Source organism: Tetrao urogallus, assembly GCF_951394365.1.
Source record: "Tetrao urogallus genome assembly, chromosome: 13".
NCBI lineage: Eukaryota > Metazoa > Chordata > Aves > Galliformes > Phasianidae > Tetrao > Tetrao urogallus.
This window is the reverse complement of record NC_136826.1, coordinates 14,074,820-14,095,388: the sequence shown is the minus strand read 5'-3', so window position 1 is coordinate 14,095,388 and position 20,569 is coordinate 14,074,820. Positions and strand designations below refer to the sequence as shown.

At 48.4% G+C, this 20,569-nt stretch overlaps 1 protein-coding gene across 1 annotated transcript in view; it reads right to left on the bottom strand.

The window, feature by feature from the left end:
• ATP11C (ATPase phospholipid transporting 11C (ATP11C blood group)) overlaps positions 1 to 20,150 on the bottom strand; it is a gene marked incomplete at both ends in the record, with an annotated part of 47,927 nt that extends 27,777 nt beyond the window's left edge. The window contains 5 exons of the mRNA XM_079542011.1: positions 3,456 to 3,545; positions 5,112 to 5,231; positions 17,728 to 17,806; positions 19,272 to 19,312; positions 20,124 to 20,150. Coding sequence (XP_079398137.1) covers positions 3,456 to 3,545; positions 5,112 to 5,231; positions 17,728 to 17,806; positions 19,272 to 19,312; positions 20,124 to 20,150 — 357 coding nt within the window. The remainder of the gene's footprint in view (positions 1 to 3,455; positions 3,546 to 5,111; positions 5,232 to 17,727; positions 17,807 to 19,271; positions 19,313 to 20,123) is intronic.
• Positions 20,151 to 20,569: the final 419 nt, after the last annotated feature.

Below are 20,569 nucleotides of genomic sequence, written 5' to 3'. Positions count from 1 at the left end.
CTGAGTTCAGAGCATGATTTAAACACAGCACAGAGATCACATGAGGGTCAGTAGTTGGAGCCCCCGAGCTGAGCGCAGCGCTCCTGCTGGGCCTCGAGCCCCTGGGGAACAAAACCCAGCAGAGCCTCTTCAACTTTAATTAAACCCTGGGGCTGTGGGAAACCACAGTGTTTGTTTGACAGCATCATGACTTGGCCTGAAGGGGAAGAACAGCTGAACAGGTACATCGTTGGGATGTATTCACATCAGAACAGGAAGAGCTGCACCACTTCCCCACTGATGAAATTCATCACAGAGGTGCCCTCTCCCAAGGGACAGAACGCAAAGCCTTTCAGCTCCCAGCTGAGGGCCTCCAGAAGCAGGTGCTCGTGCCTGCTCAGTGCCAGCATCAATTCAGCAGCAGGAGGGCAGCAGCAAACAGAAAGTTGAGAGGCAGCAACGCCTGCAGTCAGCAGGCCTTAGGGACCCCCAGCAGCACCACTCCCAGCATCAGTCCAAACCCTGTGCAGGGACCAAAGCGACCAGAGCAGACTGCAGGGCTTCCCCAGGGACACCCCAAAACCAGGGTAAAGGAATTTGGCTGTTTACTTGGCATCCCTGGAGAGGAGAAAGAACAGGAGGCAGATGCAGAGGGCTTTGAGGGAAAGGGACAGAGAAGCAAAGCAGGCAGAAAGGCTTTGTGTCCCACAAAGGGCCTTTGTTGTGCTCTGTTTGTTTGCATTCTCCTAGCATGCTCACAAACAACAGCGTCTGTATGTTTGTTGTTTCAGGCTGCCTTAAGCACAGCACTGGGAGCAGGCTATGTGGAAACGTAACTCTTTGAAATGCTGCACACTGCAATTTTACTCAGCACAAAGCGCATGCAGCCACCAGGTCAGGGGAATGAGATAAGCAGAGAGCAATTGCTGTAAGCACAGCAAGTCCTTCAGGTGCACAGCCCCTGGCTCATCCTAATGAGTGCCATAGCTTACAAACAGAAGGCTGCAGGAACCACTTTGGAGAACCTCAAGTGAACAATGGCAGTCGTGGGCACCTTACATAGGGGATGGCAAACCCAGATGGCCACTTGAAGCATGGGTCAGTTAGCCTAACTTTATCTCACAGGAAGTGGGCAGAGCAAGGGAGAGCTGAGGGAGATCTGCCCTGGGCTTCCTGAGTCTCCCACTGCTAGGCCACGCGAGTTTTCTGCACTAGACAACATGCAGCTGCATGTATTTAAACAAACAATATGATTTCCGTCCACACAAATGTTGTGTTATAGAGGTATGAACACATGTATTGAATTAAGTCCCTGAAATAACCCAGTGATGTATTTGGAGGTTGTTGCTGCACTCCGCACAGAGCCATGGCTCAACACTGCTGCTGCTCCTTGGTGGGAAGCAGAGAGATGTAGGAGCTGCGTGCCAAACCAAAGGCAAACTCGTCTGAAGCTATTTCTGAGATATTTTAGGACTTCAACAGCTTCATTTGGATCCACTTAAAAGTGACAAAATCCTTCTGTTACTTAACAGTTACTTCCAAATTCATTGTTTACAAGACTGAAGACCACAATCCAGAAGTCATCTTTACCTATTGTAAGGAACATCTTTCATTCCTAGCACCTCCTAAATAAGCTGTTTGCTGCCAGCTCGCTCTCTACAAATGCACCTTGACCACGCTTATTCTGGGCACTCTGTTTCCTCCAGGAAACTCAGTTTCCCCTGGGTATTGCAACAGAAGTGCCAATGAAACAGTTATCTGTATCCCTGTTAGTGCACTAATTAGCATCTTATGTTTAATGTGTGTACTTTTCCTACCTCTCTCTCAACCAAGAGCTGAATTTGCAGCTTGGCAACAAGTACTGCCAGGTTGTGCTCCTAAAGCAGCACTGGGGACAACTCTAACAATTTACAGTAATTTGAAGATAAACATAAACACTGAAGCTCTAGATCCGTTTACCATACTATAACTATTGATATTTTAAGTGACTAGAATTGTTGTGAGTGCTTTTTTTTTTTTAATTTTTTTTATTTTTTTTAAGATCCAGCAGACCCAGAATGATGAGTGCCATGGGCTCCTGTGGACTTTATGGGGTAGCAAATGTGTTAGTGTTGTGGGATTATTGTTCCATTGCGTTTGGGTTTTCCCCTCCAACAGAACATGACAGTTGCTTCCATATTTTGGAGGCAATCATAGCTCACAGAGCAAAAACAAGCAGGAAGAGCAAGACTTTTCTCTCACCTACATATATCTGTGATTAAAACAGGCAAGCAGCTAAACTACGGTGAGTCCTGCAACTGGAATCAAGAGCAAGCTGTGTCCTTAGCGTCCAGAGGGCCAGCAGACCAAACACAACACCACATCACTAAAAGGCCATCTCCACCAGGACATCCCGACTTCAGTGCCAGCCAAGTTACAAATTCCCTGTGACACGAGGGAGCGGCGCCAGTAAAATCAAGCGATGGCAAACAGCTGATGCCAGGGTTAGCTGCCTTCCTGCAGCACTGCCAGGAGCCGTGCACAGCCGCCACCTTGGGATCCCCTGCTTCTCTAGTAGCTGCTGAAATGGCCATAAACCATAACTCGTTGCTGTCAGGATAAAAATGTGAGGTCTCTTAAACATGCAGACTTGGGGAGTGTGATACCTTGAGACCTGACCCAACAAAATGCCAGAGATGCCATCTAAATGCAAGCTGTTCACAGTGCTACTTGTGAGCTTGCTGGGGGAGGATCTTTGATGCCTCAATACCAGTCCTACAATAAGGTATCTGGTAAACCTCGTGCTTGAGTATGGGAGTAAAAGGTGAATAAATGCACTGCGGTGAGTCTTTCATATTTCCCATTCCTTCCCCAGAAATGCATTCTGACAGCCCAATTTTCTTTTTGGTTGACAGAACAGAAAACAAATATTCAGGTTTGCTCAGCTTGTCCCTTAGCGAAGCCACAAAGCAGAGCACAAGTTCACCCGTGTATAAAATCTGCTCTTCGGTCCATGGAGCACAGCATCCTGAACATCGTATTCCCAAAGCTCTTGCCATGTTTTTCCTGAATTTCACTGAATACAGCCCCTCTCCCCTGGCTGCCTTGAAACTCACTGTAACTAAGATGTATGAACATCACATTATCTGGGAAAATACATGTTGCTATAGAGCAAAAGAAACAAAGATGACAAAAAAAAAAACCAAACCCACAATCCTAGATCTTAATTCTGCAGCATTAACCATACATACCTTGACATGGTTTTAAATCATTTCAGCAGACATTTGAATACTGCCTCAGACAGGCCCCCAAACTGTAATTGTTACTATGCCTTGAATGGCTTACCAGAATTATAATACAGCTTTTAAGGAAAACAACTGCATTTACGAGCATCAAGAGGCAGATTTCAGCTCAATTCTTGGTGCTCAAGTTGTGCTTACCATCAGGATGTAAAAAGAAACACCTCCAGCACCCAGCTTGGCAGTGAAGGCTCTTACCTGCACGAGGAAGATGATGAGGAAGTAGAAGTTGGCAATTCTCCTGAACTGCTCAAAGAGGTTTTTCGGGAGGAAGTTCCACACTGTGTACTGCGGGGAGAGAGGAATGGGCTGTTGGGCACCTTGCAGCTTCCAGGTGCCAGCACAAAGAGATCAAGACACAGGGTTTACTGTGGGCTGCAAATGGGAGTTATCTGCATGTGACAGGACACGAGTTCTCTCCTTTAAGTTGAGGCAAACCATGGCAGGAGGTAGAGGAAGCACTGCTGCCACCCCCCTCGACGGGCACAATGCAGCTGTGGTTGAGTTCCAGCTTCCACTTCCAGCACTGCATCACAAACTCTGGCCTTCTCCACTGCTTCATTAAACAGTTGAAATTGTTTTGGAGTCAGGTGGGGCTTCTTTGTTTGTTGGTTTTTAAGTTAGTCAACTGTTTCTGTTTTGTCAGTGTAACCCAAACCACATGGTTGGAAACAGTGGAGAGCAAAAAAAGATAAACACCATGAGATTGGTTCCAACAAACCAGCATCTATGTGGGCATTTCAGGAGACACAACTTAATGAAAAGATAATGCATGCTACAAAGATTTTTTTTTCCAAATTAAAAGAAAATCTGGAGTTGCTGTTCTGCTTAGACTTCTTGCCCATGCAGACCCATTATTAGGCTGCCCTTTGGTATCATTTTACGAATGGAGCTGAATTATTTGCTTAGAAAATGTGGAATTTAAGAACACGGAAAATAATGGGTCTAACATCCAATCTTTCAGTCTGCTTTGAATAAACAATGAATATTAAGCAGCCAAGTCTCAAGACCAATGTTCATTTAGTAAGAAAACACTGCTCACGTAAGAAGAGTCCATGTGAGCAAACGCAAATGGAAAAAAAAGAAAAAGGGCACAATATTCAAAAATAAATCAGGGAAGAACTACAGAATTAGTGCTAAAACAAACCATTTATCAGAGAGAACTAAAGCATGGGAAGGTGATCTCTGAAGGACCCCTCTTGCACATCAGGGGAAAGTCAATGGGAATGCTACACATTATTTAGACTTTAAACTTGCCCCAGTATAAATGCAGCACAAGTCATAAAGTACAAACAAGACCCAAGCTGTATAAATAAAGAAAGGAGAGGAAGAAAGCCCGTACAGCTTGAGCATGGCAGAAGCTTAACAGTATGCTCAGCATCACGGCTCCTAAGCAACACAACATGCATCCAGCTGTGTTGACAATATCAGATGCCACTTGTTTGATATTTCACTTGAATTGGCTTCAAATCTCTTGAAAGAACTTCATGAATGTCATGGAAAAAGCTAAGCAGAAGGTAGACAGGTGTCACCACAGTTTTCCACAACAAACAAAAGCTATATTAATACAGTATGAATGTTTCCCCTTTCATCCATAGGGATAAAGCAAGCACGGTTATTTTTGATCTGCTCGAAGAGAGAAAAACCCATGCAAACAAAAGGCAGGGGAATCATATGTATATGTCCATTTATAAAATAACCCCCACTACCTTTCACAAATCTAAACAGCTGTCATCTCACATGCTGTAGGACACCTGGCCTGCCCTATCCATAAAAAGGGAATGCCTAAAAACCACAAGGAAATACCCCAGCTTGCAGGTGCTTTGCTCTCATCCAGCCCAGCAGAGAGCTTACCTTGGAGGAGACAATCCTGTTGTCGCAGAACTTCTGTGCCACGTAGGCATCTGCCTCTGAAACCGGCCGGTGCCCAACCACCACAGTTCGCGTACCGACCCGCTTCTCCTCCCCAGCACACTGTTGGAGCAATGAGAAAAGGGAACTTTTAGCTTCTAACTCAAAAAACCCCTCAACAAATCAATATTTGTAGCAACAGCTTCCAGCTTTTGGTTGTTCTTTAATTAACTTCTCCATCCCACCAATAGCAGGGTTCAGCCAAACCAAGTGGCTACATTACAGTGGTGATGGGTTGATGGCTGGACTAGATGATCGCTGTGGCCTTTTCCAAGCTTACCAATTCTGTGATTCAAGGCAAAGCTTCAGGCTCCAGGCTTCTCCCCAGGGCTCCACAAGGGGTAGAAGCTGCACCTTCCTTCAGAGAATGTTTTTCCCCTGCCAAACCCTCAAGCCCACCCAGAACATCTCCCTGCCTCCCTCAGGACATGGACTCAGGACTGGACTTTTTAAGAGCTTAATGCTATTTTTGGATGCTGTTTTACATCCAAAATAAAAACAGAAATAATGAAGCAGGCAGTTTCGCATCACAAACTCACTGCACAGAAAGTTTATTTTAAAAGAATAAGCACACATTTTAACTGTTACACAAATGCCCCTTATGTCAACAGAATGTCAGGAGAACGGATGGCTTTTCTGCTCAAGCAGCAGTGCATTTCAGTCTCATTTGCTCTGTGCAGGTCCAGAGACCCCTCGGCACGTGGCTCAGAGGGGAAGGACCAACTCAGATAAACACGCTTCTTTTAAATATTCTAGCAGAACCCAAGTGTCCCACATCTTAGAGTGGCCTTTTTTTCTTAGCAGAGAACAGCTGACTCTCCGAAACTGCAGCCTCAAAAAAGGAGGCATCAGGGATGATTGCTATTTTCTTATGTTGTCCAAATTTTAAAAGCCCATCTATCAATACAACCATGAAACTCAATTGAGGCTCAGCCTTCTGCTATCAACTTCTTTGGGATGAGCTGGGAACAGCTACTGCTTGATGGCAGTGGGCCAGGTGAGGGCAGCTAATTACCAACAGCATTTATGACCTGAAGTAATCACTACATAGAGATGGCAGAATTAAGCTTTCCGCTCCAAACAATTCCAACATACTTAGCCTAAATTTGTACCTCTCTCCTTCCCTGCCTGTGCACCTCCCAGCTCTCCCAAATTCCAGGGAAACTATTGCAGCACCCTGCACAGAACAGGTTGGCACGTGGTCATCTTGGTAAAAATTAGCAAACTTGGGTAAAAATTAATGTCAGAGACCAACTTCAACACAGGATGAATTCATGCTCGGCAGAAGTGAGCTATGGAAACCAGTGTCCCTGTTACCTGCTTCCTTCATTTTCAGAAAAAGTAGTGGGGGAAAAAAGAAACACATTTAATTTAGTATGGTTGCAAGAAGCACATCAACCAAAAACTAATCAAAAGGAATTCCTTTCATGTGTGCTGAAGATATCTTCAAGCCACAGAGTAAAGACAAATAACTCACAGAAACAGATCTAACAGAAACCACAGGCATTAAAAAAAGCCATCTACCAAAACCAGAGATAATGATACTGTACAAGTACAAAGCTCAACCATTTGAATGAAATCACAGCTTATATTAAATATATGCAGAAGAAAGATTAAACCACATTACGCGGTTTAGATCTCACGAATAGTTTGAAGTCCAATCACTCCTGCATTGTTCCACGTATCACAGTAGTAGAGAAGGCGACACGATTTACTAAGAAAAAGCCAACAAAAATAACAACTCCCAAACCAGCCTGTTCTGTTTCATTTATCCTCAGAACCAAGGAGAACAACACGTGTACAACTCCAAAAAGCTCCCACAGATTTCACATAGCCTCCTCAAACTGCCAGGGCGGCTGAGCACGCCGACCTCCCCTCCTGCTCAGTACTGTTACCCAACCAATATATTTTTAATTGAAATTCTTCTTGCCAATTTTTATATTACTCTGTGCACTGAGTCACTTCTGTGTGAGTACAAGCAACACTTTGACGAAACACTTAATAATTTAGCAGCTAAGGCTATGCTTACCCACACGGACCACATGCTAGGCAGATCTCCCGATTTAAAGAGCGAGCTCCATCGATCTGAATCAACTGCACTTCCAACTGTGTCTGTGAGAGCTGATAACCTGCCCTGTCCTAAGGGGAATATCCCTGCGTTTGCTGCTCTGAGAACCCATAGGTCTGGAAACAAACAGCTGGAGCTGAGCAAAGCTCAGGGCAGCCAGAGGAACTGGGACCAAGGTGACTTCTGCTGGGTGGCCACATGTACAGGAGGGGCGGTGGGGAGCAGAGCAACAAAGTTGCCATTTAAACACATGAAAAATAGAAATTAAGAAAACAGTAACAGTAGTGGCTCTGAGCAGGTGCTCAGGGGATCCATCCCAATGACCACCAAGCAACATGCACCTACAAGTGCATAGAAGGACAATATGATGAAAAAAGGACCAATGCCATGGAAGAAAGGAAAGAAAAAAAAAAACAACTCTTCTTCACCAAGAGCAAGGGTAGCATGATCAGCACATAACCAGGCTGCAGGGGGCTCAACACCTGAACCTTATCCCTTGTCCCCAGGAGAGCATCTCCTACCCAAATTACACTTTTCTCAACAAAAGCCAAGGCACAGAGCAGCAACAGAAGGTCCCCCTTCCCAAGGACATGCGGCCTTGCTGCATGCACCCACTGTCACCTTCAGCAAGGACAATGGGCTTGCAAAGAGCAGAACCCAAACCAACCAAGATTCCTGGAAAAGTTGATCTGGCAAATAAAGCCAGTGATAAAAGCACACAGAGCAATGGAGGGTGTGGAGAACAAGGGAAAGAGCCACTTGAAAGCTGTAAGAAGGGTGGAGAGAGGAAACCTTAGTGTTCTTTCTTCTTTTCCAGATATATTCCCTGCAGGAACCAGCCCTTTCCTGGAGCCAGCAGCACAGCCTGACCCCAGGAGCATCACTGGGGGCAGCCCTGCAGGCACAGGCCCTGCTAAGCGCATGTGGGGAAGCGAGCTGTGCCAAAGAGCCTGGAAATAGAGCACTTATGGCCTTGATTAATCTGCCGGTGAGAGGAGCCAGACGCAGGCAGTGACCCTTAGATCTCCTAATGAGAGGCCCCGGCCACGCGTGCTGTTACAGCAGCATGAGGCTGGAGGCCTGCCCCAATCCTCTTGGCTCAGGGGCCTCCACCTTGTCCCCTCACCAGCATGGGCTGGAAAATATGGGACAGCGTGGTCATCTCACATCCCCCAGGATGGAGACTGAAGCAGGCAGGGATACAAGGGATCAGCTGGTGGCAGAGGAAGGAGATGCCTGTGGCTTCTGGCAGAGCTGGGAAGGTCCCGGTGAGGCTCTCAGTGCACCCCAGTGCAGCCCATGCCCCTGCTCAGCCTCACAGCCACCATCCTGCCCTTTGGCCAAGAGCTTCATGGGTCGTTTAATGCCCTTTAATTAACTTCCTTTTGCTCCAAACCTGGTAGTTTGAGCTATGGAAAAAGCCTGCTCTGACCAGAGCTGGGGGTGGTTGGCGCGTTTCTGTGTTGTGCATCCCAAGAGACACGAAGCACTATGGGGATGAAAAAGCCTAAGAGCTTTTCGGGTGCTTTTTTGCCTGTCCACAAATCATGTAGCACCACACTTTCCCAGCACATACACCGCATCGTCTGTAATTACAGTTTCTGCTCAGCAGCAATTTGCAGAAAGTCAGGATCAGTTGTGATGCAGAATGCCTAACAGACCAAAGCCAGCAGCTACCAACTGGGAAAACCTTACTCAATTGCTGCTATTTTGTGGAAAGTATGCTGCTACTGTTCATGCACAATCACTGCCCTCTGGAAGTTTTCAGGATCTCAGCTCTTCCCTCTGCCTTGCAGGAGCCAGGGTTACAAAACTCTCCTTCTCATTGCAGCAGCATTTTTTTTTGGCAGACCAAAATAAAGTTCAACCAGCATGCTGCCGGCATCTCAAATTCAGTATCGCAGGAACACTCCAGAGCTGAGAACAGAAGAAGGATTTTGAACAAGAGCCCAAACGCTTTTACAGCAGTGACAAAGAAAATACAGCGAGGTCTTCCCTCCTCCAGACCTCTCCCCCTCCCCTTCCAGCTCACGCTGTGCACACACGTCTGCTTGAGGGCAGCTATTTTGGAAAGGCAGAGAGCTCTCCAAAGCACAGGCAGCGATTTGCTCTGGCAAAAATTAGCGAAAGAGCAAACTGGATAAAAATAAAAACAAAAAAGCTCAAAGACTGCAGTTGTCAGTGCTTGCATCAGTCCCAACAGCTATAATTTGCTGGTTTTCTAGTTGTTTTCTGGTCCTTTCAAAGCCTCGGTTCTTCAGTTATAGAAACAACAACTAAAATCTAAATGCCATGGTACGCTTGGTGACATTTCTGTAACCCCATGCTTCCCCAGCCACCCGAACCTGTCCTAGCTCTGACTGCAGGAGAGCAGCCCCTAGGCAGCCAGGCACTCAGCCTCAGCTGCTGGGACCCTGCTTGTTTGCCCCTGCTTCTTCAAATTAAGTTTTTCCTGTTCTCAACAAGTTAACACTGTTGCCTCCTAACCCTGCCCCTGCTGCTCTGCAGAGAAACATGTACAAGAAAGTAATGGGGAGGGGGGAAGGGAGAAAAGAGAGATATCACCTGGTTCAGCCCTTGCTCCCAGGCAGAAGCAGCTTCAGGTGCCCCAGACCCCATGCGCAGTATTCTCCTCCTCCAGGTCACTCCAGCAACCAGATTTATGCTCTGGGCTGCACATGCGGCTAGACCAGCTACTGGGAGCAGAGCAATTAGCCCGGCAAGAAAGAAAACCTCAACACGTGGCCTGTAATTGTTTATCCTCAGGAAATCCTTTTGGCTCCTGTTCCCTTCAGGCTGGGTAGCAGAGCCGCACAGTCAATCCAGCCCAGCACACGTTACCCATCCACAGCACCGGGATCCGACAGCCTGCGGGCAGAGCACAGCCAGCTGCACAACGTCAAGGGTTCGAGGCAGGGAGAAATCAGTTCATCCGTGGGAACTTAAGCCTCCTAGAGCAGAGGACTGAGCCAGGCTGCCTGCCGGGATGCTGGCACACAAGGGATTTCAGCGTCACGGCCACGGAAGCAAGCGGGGTGCGAGCTGTATTGCTGTGTGCAGGAGAACAGGGCAGCATCTTGGCTGGGATATGGTCCCAGTGACTCATGGCACATGCAGCCCAGCCATTCCCATCCTGCCCGACCCCAAAGCCTCTTTCCATAGACAGGGAAAGGAAGAAGGGTGTTTCTGTCCTCGCAGCTATCAGGACAAGTTTCTTAACATGCACGACTTCCTCTCCCTGCATGTTTGATCTTCCCACCCTGCACTTACCGGAATGGTATCTGTTAAGTGAAAAGTCCCACTTCCATCCATTCAACTTCATTTGGAAGAAGACACCCAGCAAAAAGGGCTGAAAATGAGGTGCTCCACAAAATTAGATGGGCCAACAAATGCGCCCTCGCTGAGCAAGCATTCATAGAAAAGGTGAGCTGGGAGGAAGAGAAGAGGGGGAAAAAAAAAAAAACATAAAGGAAAAAAAAGTAACTCCCTTCAACTGAGTGAGAACAAACCCAGCATGCAGAACTCCGAGCCAGGAAAGCAGTGCTGCAGCTAAGGCTGATGCAGCCCGGCCGCCCGGCCCCGCAGGACGTTACATCACCGCCCAGCCCCACGGCTGTGCTTTGTTCCAGCCCAGGGGAGGAATTACATGGGAATCATCATCAAAGATGGCAGAGCTGCTCATGAAGTGGATTGTATTTCCCTCATTTAATTTCCTGGCAGTGAGATTTCTTTTCCCCCCCCCTTAAGCCAATTGAAACTCAGGCAACAAGCAGTACATGGCTTCACCATACGCTAGCAGCACTTAATTTTTATTACCGCTGAAAATAGCCTGGATCACAAGAGCTAAGAAATGCTTTAAATCATCTCGTCTTGCCTGTTGCACATCTTAGTCAGCTTTTACATATCCTGTACGGTGCAAGAAAAACAGAGTGCTCCTGTTATGCAGATCTGTGTCTCCTACAATATTTCAAACAAATTGTATCTATTAAGCAAGCACTGCCTGGCTTCCACTTTGCTAATGCCTCACAGAATTTTAGAACTGGTACACAGAATACAGGAAGATAAGGCCAGATAAGGAAACTGCTCACCAATTCTTTAAGACACAGCAGGAAATCACCAACCCCTCCTGATACAGCCCTACAACAGCAAGACGAGGGCCACACCAAAGAGCCCTCCACTTAAATCCTGCAAATTTCAGCTGAGCCTACAACAAAGCACTGCTCATTCAAGGCTACAGAAGAAGCAGAACTGGAATCTTGTTGAAGTTGTGAGCAAAATAAAAAAAAACTGAGCCTGATTTGCTCCCCAAATGCCCCACCAGGAGAGCCTCCCAGGTGCTCAGCTTTGACTTCAGCTGCAGCAAAAAAAAAACAAAACCAAAAAGCCCTTTACAAACAGCCATGGCAAAGATAAGTGCATTAACCTTCCATTAAGGAGAACAGAACAAACGTCTCTGACTACAAAAGCTATCAATTACAGCCGAATGTCAAGGGTGGGCATGCTTTTAGAGTAAATCAGCTTCAGTTAAAATTGTACCTCAAAAATGACCAAAGTTTTGGAAAAAAGAAATGACTGGAAAAAAGAAATGACTGTAGTCAATGACATACAACAGGTGCCCAAAAAAGACATCCACAGTTATTTCAAATCACACATCAGTTACTGCATAATGAGCTAAAAAAACATTTATAGTATATTGGTTCTGCAGCATCCATGCTTCCTCAGCAGAAAGCACCCATACATAAGCCTGGCAAAGAAGGTGGCAGCTGCTGTTGTGCAGGGCCAGCTCCCCCAGCTTACCCCTTCACTGCCTCACGGCACGATGCGGTGAGCAACAGCACTGGTGAAAGCAGGAGGCAAAAACCACGCAAATCCAAACAAAACATGCAGAGCACTCATCCCATGCAGACAGGGACCGACCCGAGGAGCTCATCCCAAATCAGCTCTGATTAAACCTCAGAAAGGACTGCTCCATGGCAGCATGCAAACCGAGGCTTCACTGCAGGTTTCATCTGTGGCAGTGAAAGGAGTAGAGGAAAAGCCTGGCCCAGGACCACTGCCTCTGTACCAGTCCCTTCACGTACCAGCTCCATCACATACCAGCTCCCTGCCACCATGAGGCACCTTGTGCCAGACACTGGCACTGAGCTTTCTTGATTTTGGCTAAGTCCAAAAGAAACTCCACAAGCAAATGCATATTTTCATATATATATTTAATGCACCTATATCTGTATTTAACACATCTAAATTTTAACATACAAAGATTTTTTTAAAATGCATATATTTGCAATCATGAGGTGTTTTCTGCTCGATAGAGTGCTTGGTTCAGGCAAGTTTCATTTACAGCCTATGACTGCTGCAATACAAGATACAACAAAGCAAGAGAGTTCAGAACATTTTGAAAGCAGATGTATTGCTACTGCAGCAACTTCACATCCAAGATAGTGAAAAGAGATTTTAAATGCATATTGATGTTTTTCCCTTCCATTTGTGACAAAGCATCTTCAAGCAAAATTTCCAGCCAACTTTCTGGCCACAGTCTGGCAGAGTTGGCAGCCCTGAAGGTAAGATCTGAAATCCACAGGACCTGTCTGCCACGACCCCAACCATGTGCCCAAAGGACGAAAACACAAAGGCAATGCTTTAAGTGATGTCTTTTTATCCCCTTCCTGTTGTTACAAAAGCTGTTCCCAAACAGCTGCATCCCACTGGACTCCACGGGAAGCAAAGGGCTAAAGGCTTTCACCACATGGACAGGCTGAGGAGCACTTTCACCACATCTTCCCACCACTCAGCAGGAGGAAAGGTGCTGTGGGTCAAGATAAACTGTCCTGTGCAAACCAAAAAAGCAAAACAAAACAAAAGCAAAGCAACTTCCTTTAACTGCAGCAGGCATCAGCCTCATGCAGCACAGAGAAACTCAGGCACTGCACCAGGGCCAGGCAGACCAGCACTGCAGGGAAAGCATCACTTTGTAACCACAAATGGGTGACTGCAATCCGTCTAACAGATTCACACGCATGCTGGAGCCTTACGTACTGCAAAAAGCAAAGTACTAGCTACCTAGATCCAGTATTCATTGATTACAGCCAGTGAATAACCTGGTGGTCAGATGCCAGAAAAGACAAAATAATTCAGCAAACTGCAGTGCAGTGGTTAAGGAGAGCAGCTGGGCTGCACTGTGTTAGTAATGCCATCCTTCAGATAGCGCGCAAAGAACCACAGGAAAGCAAAACTGCCACAGAGAGGATATCACAGAATATCACTGCGAATGGCATTAGAGCAGCTGGTCACAGACAGGGCTCCCCAGTGAGGCCCAACCTCAAGCACTGTGCTTAGTTTGGGCCTCTTGCTATAAAAAGGATTTTTTGTTGCTGAAGGATTCAGAGAAGAGCAACAAAGCTGGTGATGAGACTGGAAAACAAGAGTTACAAGGAACAGTTGAGAGAACTGGGGCTGCTCAACCTGTGGGGAGGCTTTGGTGTCCTCTGTAAGGACCTGCTAAGATGTTTAATCATTTTCCTGATGTGACAACTGATAGAATACAAGGAAATAGCCTCAAGTTGCATGGGGAGGTACAGACTGGCTATCAGGAAGAATTTCTTCATGGAGGTGGGTGAGGGTGGTACCCAGGGATTTGGTTGCAGACTGCAGCATTAGGTGATGGTTAGACCTGGTGATGTCATAGGTCTTTTCCAACCTAAATGGTTTTATGATATCATTACTACCAGAAGTGCCTTACAATTACCAACTGTGAACTTACTGCCCACCTTCCCATCAGCAGGACACACCTCCTGATGGGCACGGGATCCTCATGGTTAAGATGCAGCTAAGCAGCCCCGTCCCACCAATGCACGGCTCACACAGCACTCACTGCTGACACAAATGCAATGGTGTGAAAGGCCCCAGCAATAACCCTCAGCCCCAGTGGGCACAGAACCTCAAGGCTGGGGTGCCCACAGCTCTGCAACCTCTTGGCTATTAAAACAGGGGCACAAAGAAGACAGTCTGCTCATCAGAGATAAGAGGAGCAGAGGTTGCAGTTCTCCCAGCTTCCCTGTGGTGATATTTAATGATTTGCAGAGATCAAAGGCCAGATATCCAGATCCAAGTCCACTGGCTGGGCAGAGAACACGCAGGTAAAGTCCAAAACTTGTGTGCTCTCAGAGCCACAGCACTGGCAAAACCTGCCAGGCAAAACCCAGCCTGTGCTTCCCAGCAGTGGACCTCAGCTATCACAGAATTCTTCTGACATGAAGAACCAGGAGAAGCAGCTTTCAGTGCAAGGTCTCACGTGAGGTATTTTGCAAGCTTGAGCTGTACCAGCACGCTGGCAACTACTGACTGCCCTGGAGCAGGGCTCAGTGGGGGACTCTGGTGGGCACTTTCCAGCAGAAGGCCATGAAAGGAACAGCCAAGCATGCAGATGGGCACAGGCAGAGCTCCCAGCATTGGCACCCACTCCTAAACACAATTAAAATACAGAAACTCCCTTGGAAAATCCCCTGAAATGACATTTCCTGGGAAAAATAAGTTGCTTAAGAACACACTCCATCACCCCAATTCCAAGTTTCTTGGAAGACACAAATCCACCCTTCCTAGACAACATGCCCCAAGCACTTCCTCCTCTCTGTAAAAGGAAAAAGTCTTCAACTGCATGCAGTCCATCAGCACCGAGGAATAAGCTGCCAAAGGCAGGCTGCTCTCAGCCATGAGCCTCAGCAAGTGCTTCACAGTGAAGGTTTCTTCTGGTTCAGACTCTGATTATCTTCTCAGCAACCTTTGCTTTTCCTCAATACAATTTCAAAAACCTCCCCAACAGAGAGGATATGAACAGTTACAGACAGACAGCAGCAGCTTTAACCAAAAAGAAAGCACATAAATCAAGGGCAACAGGATTACATTAAAGACAAGTCCGAAAACCCTGCTATTAATAGAGGGCCTGTTTGCTTTTATAGTTTCCACTGTTAAAAGCAAATTGCCATGCTTGCAGTTGCAATTCAGCAACAAGCCAGACTCTAAACTTTGCCTGTACAATGCATCAGATCATCATTATTCTCAGCAAAATACAACTGGAGTCAGAAAGAATAAAATGCAACCCCTGCACATATCTAATTCTCAGAGGAAGTTTCTAAACACAGAGGGTTTCATTGGCAGCACTGCTTTAACTCTGACCGGTGCTCTCCAGCTCCTCCTTGCAGCAGTTTCAAACCTCTCCAAACTTGAGCAGCACACATGAACATTTCACTTGTCTGAGGCTGGGTTTTTGTTTGATTTTATTTATTTTTAGCCAAACGGTTGAGCTATTTCTGGGAAAAAAAGCTCCGGGAAGGAGAATGTTCTGCAACTTTAAAGAAAAACAGTTACAGAAGTTTGAGAAACTTTTTTTCAGGGTACGGGCTTTGATAAGAGACTCAGCTTTCAAAGAAAGGAGCATGTTGGAGCTGGCAGGCACAGACCAAAACCCACAGTGCTCTTGGGGTGAGGAGGCTGCTTGCAGCTCATGCACTTGGCAAAGCCCAAGGCCACTCAGGGCTGCTCCCCAGGTACTCACAAGCACGTTGCTAGCACCTTTCCTTACAGGACAAAGTCCCACCTTGTATTACAGAACAGCAGATACAACAGCAAAAAGTGTTATGACCAGCAGTCAGGAAAAAGGTGAATCCCTCTGTGACCAAACAGGGGTCTGCACCATGGAAAAACAAACAGGCAACAGCCCAGCACCACACTGTCCTGCGTGCAACAGCCTGCTCTGCACCTTCCCCACTGCTCTCGTTCCTTATTTCTAGCTTCCTGATCCTGTTCCTCTGCGGTAATTCGCGGTCTGCACTGCAGCTGCTATCAGCAGAACTCGGTCTCAGTGTGGCAAACGGCGTTATCACGCTAAGGACACTGTACAAAACAAATTCCAGCAACAATGCTTTTATTCATGAGAAGTTAAAGCTGCTTCATTTAAATCCATGCTCTCTCAAAGCATGAGATTCAGCCGAGCAGAACAGCCACCCGGAGTCATGGACACCCCGCAGCGCTGCATGCCCAAACCCAGCCTGTGCTGCCCATGGCTTTTTCCTCACTTTAAGGAGAGCAAAATGCTTGAGCTGCCAGTCTGGCACAAGGTACCTGACACGCAGCCTTGCTCTCAAGATGCTAGCGTGGCTGGACTGGGGAAAAAGCGGTTCTTGAGATTTCCTCCTCCCACCTATGCCCCTTATGAGAATAGGAACTGCAATCACGCATTAATGTTTGCTTCACACTGTTTAAAAAAAAATTTAAAAGCAAGCGTGACAGAAAACAGATGTGTTCCATATCCCAAAATAGACAGTATTACACATTTGCTGCAAAAACTAGCGATGGGTGTAAACGAGCACCCTCCACCACACACTCGTGCAGTTCTTGCTCCTGCACTCTGCCCAGCCAGGCATGGGCATCTTCCTGTTGTGATCCCTTCCGTTCTCACCTCCTTGTGGTCCACCACATTGCATGGGGAATTTGATTTTTCTTTCTGCCATTGGAGTGCATCTCTGTGGAGGATAGCTTTCCTGTGGAGTATCAGATTAGACCAGCCCCAGGAGGGCAGTGAGCAGCACCCACTGCCTGCCCCTTCTCCCTGCTGCAGGAGCCCCAGGCTTCTCAGGCAGGATCTGATCAACCTCCGGCACACACCTCTTGAGTCAACACATGCCTTTTCCCAGGCCTTTCTTCTGTCTTTGCTCCTTCCCAGAGGACAGGGGGCCAGGCAGCTAAGGCTTAGGTGACACAAGAGGTCAAAATGCTCTGATCACAGAGATTTATGCCCTGGGGAAGGTGGAGGGAGCATCAAAGCACTAAGTTGGTAGGGCAGGGCAGCAGGAATGCACCCAGGCAGCCCCCACCCAAGCCTTGCAACACCAGTGTTCCTCTGCATGGGGTTTTGGGGCAAATCACATAAGATGACTTTCAAAATACAAAGGGGCATTGTACAACCACCTTGTCCAAAGCATAACTTGCACTTCTTGCCAGGCACTGTCTGTATGCATGGGAACTTCCATCTGCAGAGACAGGACCCAGCATCTGGGTGCTCCAGGAAGGGATTATGAAAGTAAATTTGCAATTGTTTGCACAAGGGAAAAAGCCCTCCCCTGTCACAGGCTTAACACAAGAAGCAAGCAAAGCTCACTCTGGAGGATGTGAAAACAGGCGGTGCGGCACTGCCAGACTGCTTGGGTCACTAGCTGGCAGCCACAGGTAGCACAGGAACCAGCTCCTGCACGCATGTCCTTTATCACCCTACTTTGTGGCAGTAGGCATACAGTTTTGTAATTAAATAAAATGAGCCCCAGATGGAAAACCTCCACAGTAAAGCAGCACGAAGCACACAAATTGCAAATAACAGCCTGCTACAAAGGCTGCACAATGCCAACCTAGTCTGCTCTGGTTACTGTCCAGAAAGACACCAAGCAGCTGAGCCCAAGGCATTGCACAAGGGACATGCAGAGGACAGGCTGCCTTCCTGACCTGTGGGCTATTGGCATCCACGTGGCACTGACAGCAGTGAAGATGAGGAAGCAGATGAGACATCATCACCAAGGCAGACCTGCAGGAAGACACTGGCATCACAGAACTGATTTGGCCAAGGTAGAAGCAATGCAAACCCACTGAAGAGATGTCGCGTTCCCCAACTTCAAGTCAATGCTGTGAGATCAAACAGCTCACCAGCACCCAGTGCTTACTAACATCACCACACAAGGGATGCAGTTTTAAATAAAAGCAAACAGGAAAAAGCCCAAAAAACAGCAGAGCCATGAGTAACTTCTCTTTGTCAGTTCATTGGTCCTTACAAAGCCTGAACCTGCGCTCACCCCGCTGTACTGGCAGAGCTGCTAGCAGCTACAATCCAGATCCCTGCCTGCCAGCCACAGTCACTGTATTGCAGCCTTGGCCCCAAGGCATGGCTGCGTGCACACTTCCAAAGAACCCAGAAAGGTAAGTAAGGAAAAAAAGCATATTATCTCCAATCCACAACATGAGGACTTGCCCTGCCAACCTCCAGGCACACTGGAGGGAGCTGCAGCTGCTCATGGAGTGCAGACCCCAGCCACTTACCACACGCATTCTGAATGCTGCTCCAGCCTTTCCACAAAAGGGATGCAAACAGAGTGAGACTAAAAATAAAACCCCAATACCAAAATCCACTTCCATAAGAGAATTGAAGTTATATTTCAAGTTGACAGTATCTCCTTAAAGTGGATTAACCGTGGCAATCCTATCCTGCTTCCCCACAGCGATCCTGGCACAATGCTCATTTCAGCAGCAGGGATCTCACTGGTGTAAACTGAAGCTCAGAGCCCATTTGTTCCTGCAGGGAGCACAAGCCTGTGTCTTGTGAAATACACCTGAAAACAGTCCGGCATTTCTGAGCCTCTGGCAGAGGCCAGGCGGTGAAGCAGCAGCACCATTTGTCAGAGCAGCCTTGTGGGGACCTCAGCGCAAAACAGTCTCCAGCCTTCAACCACTGCAGTGAGCTTCCTGCAGTGCCACACCACAAGCACCTCAAAGCCCTGTGCTGCCCATACGGCCATAGGGCTGAGGGCAGCCCCATGTCTCCGAGCTGCCCAACGGTGATGTGCAACAGCAGGAGCTGCTATCTGCCCCAGCCTGAGTTTTGGGCAACCTGTAGTGGCCTGATAGCAAGCAGGGAGCACATATTACTGGGAGAAGCACTCAGCAACTGCTGTCCCAAGGGCATAACAGAAGGCTCCTATTCCTTTTAGCACGAGGACAATGGAGCCAACCATGAACGACACTCATGGACCCCACAATTGTCTCAGCAGTTCCCCAGCACTTGCTTACACAAAGCAGCCAACTAAAATCAGTTTTTAACAGAACTCCAGCACTCTGTACTCAAACTACCTCCTGATGTGCGTTGCAAGCCTCCAACAAGGGAGTGGTAGGAAGCATGCAGCACCAGGCAGGGCTGAGCCTCAGTAACTGGGGGTACTGCAATTACATCTGTTACATTTGTGCCTGGGGCCATCAAACCAGAGTCACTGTTGCTGCATTTGCTGCAAGGCCAACCCAAAGGCTCCAACAGAAACACAACCTAAAAGCACAAAAACGGTAGAATTAACCATCTTCACTCCTAGTGCAACTTAAAAACGAGGAGAATTCCTTATGCTGAAAGCCCGGCATGAACAGCTTGCTCAAAAACAGAAGTTAACACAGCAACAAAAATCATTCTTCAGCATTTTTCAGCCCTTGCAGCAGCTGAAGGCAGAGTGCATCGCCATGGGGCCAACAAGGGCACACAGTGCGCCCATAACACGCAGCTGCCATATGAACCCCAGCAGCTCTGCTGCGCAATCAGCAACACTGCTGAGCACACAGAGGTTTCTGAAATGATGCAAAAGCCCTGGTTTTACACTTGCTGCGGAACAGGAAAAAGTGAGTAATTACAGAGTCCAGTCCAAGCCATGAGGTCACAGGGAAATCTCCAAAGCAGCTTATGTGGCACTGGGCAGGTTTTTAAGGTGTTGCGTGGGGACGAGAAGCACTGGGAAGAGCAGTGCTGAGCGTGCTGACAGCTGCTGGCTATCTCCATCCTGCTGCTGGCTGCACGGGGCTGGTGTGTGCGTCCTGCGCCGGGGAAATCCCTCTGTATCAACTTTTTAATTATTATTATTGGGGAGGCGGGGGTATTTACTAAAAAAAAAAATCCTAAGGAAGAAAAGGTTCCTGCTCTCGCTGCAAAGCCAGCGCCTTGTGGAGCCCCGCAGCGCCAGCAGCGCCCTGAGGGGAGGCTCCAGGATGACGAGGGCCGCCCAGCAGCACGGCGCTCGGAGCCCCTCGGGAAGCGCGACCGAAACACGCGGAGACGCCGCGCTCCCCCCGCCCGGCCCCGGCCCCGCACTCACCAGGCGGCTCAGGCTGCGGCGGAGCATCGCGGCAGCGCCCGGCCCCGCCGCCCTCACCACCGCATCGCCCGCCTCGCCGCGGCCCCCAGGCTGTCCCGCCGGCCGCGCACCATGCCCGCCGCGGGGCCCCGCCGGCCGGCCGGCTCTCCGGGCAGGGCTCCCGGCGCTGCGGGCCGCTCGGCTCGGCTGGCGGGCACTTCCCCCGCGCCCCCGCTCCGCGCCTTGTCCAGCACCGCCCGAGAGGCGGGGCCCGCCCGGGGCAGCCTGGGAGCTGTAGTGCGGGGCCCGCGGCGCGGCCTGGGGACGGAACCCCCGGCCTGCCCTCGTGCGGTCCTGACGCCGGTTCGCGGCGGTCCTCGCGGGAGCCCCGCCAGCAGCCGTGCCGCCCGGCCCCAGCGGTGCGCAGCGCGGGCGCCGTGCTGCCCCCAGGCCGAAGCGTTTTCCCG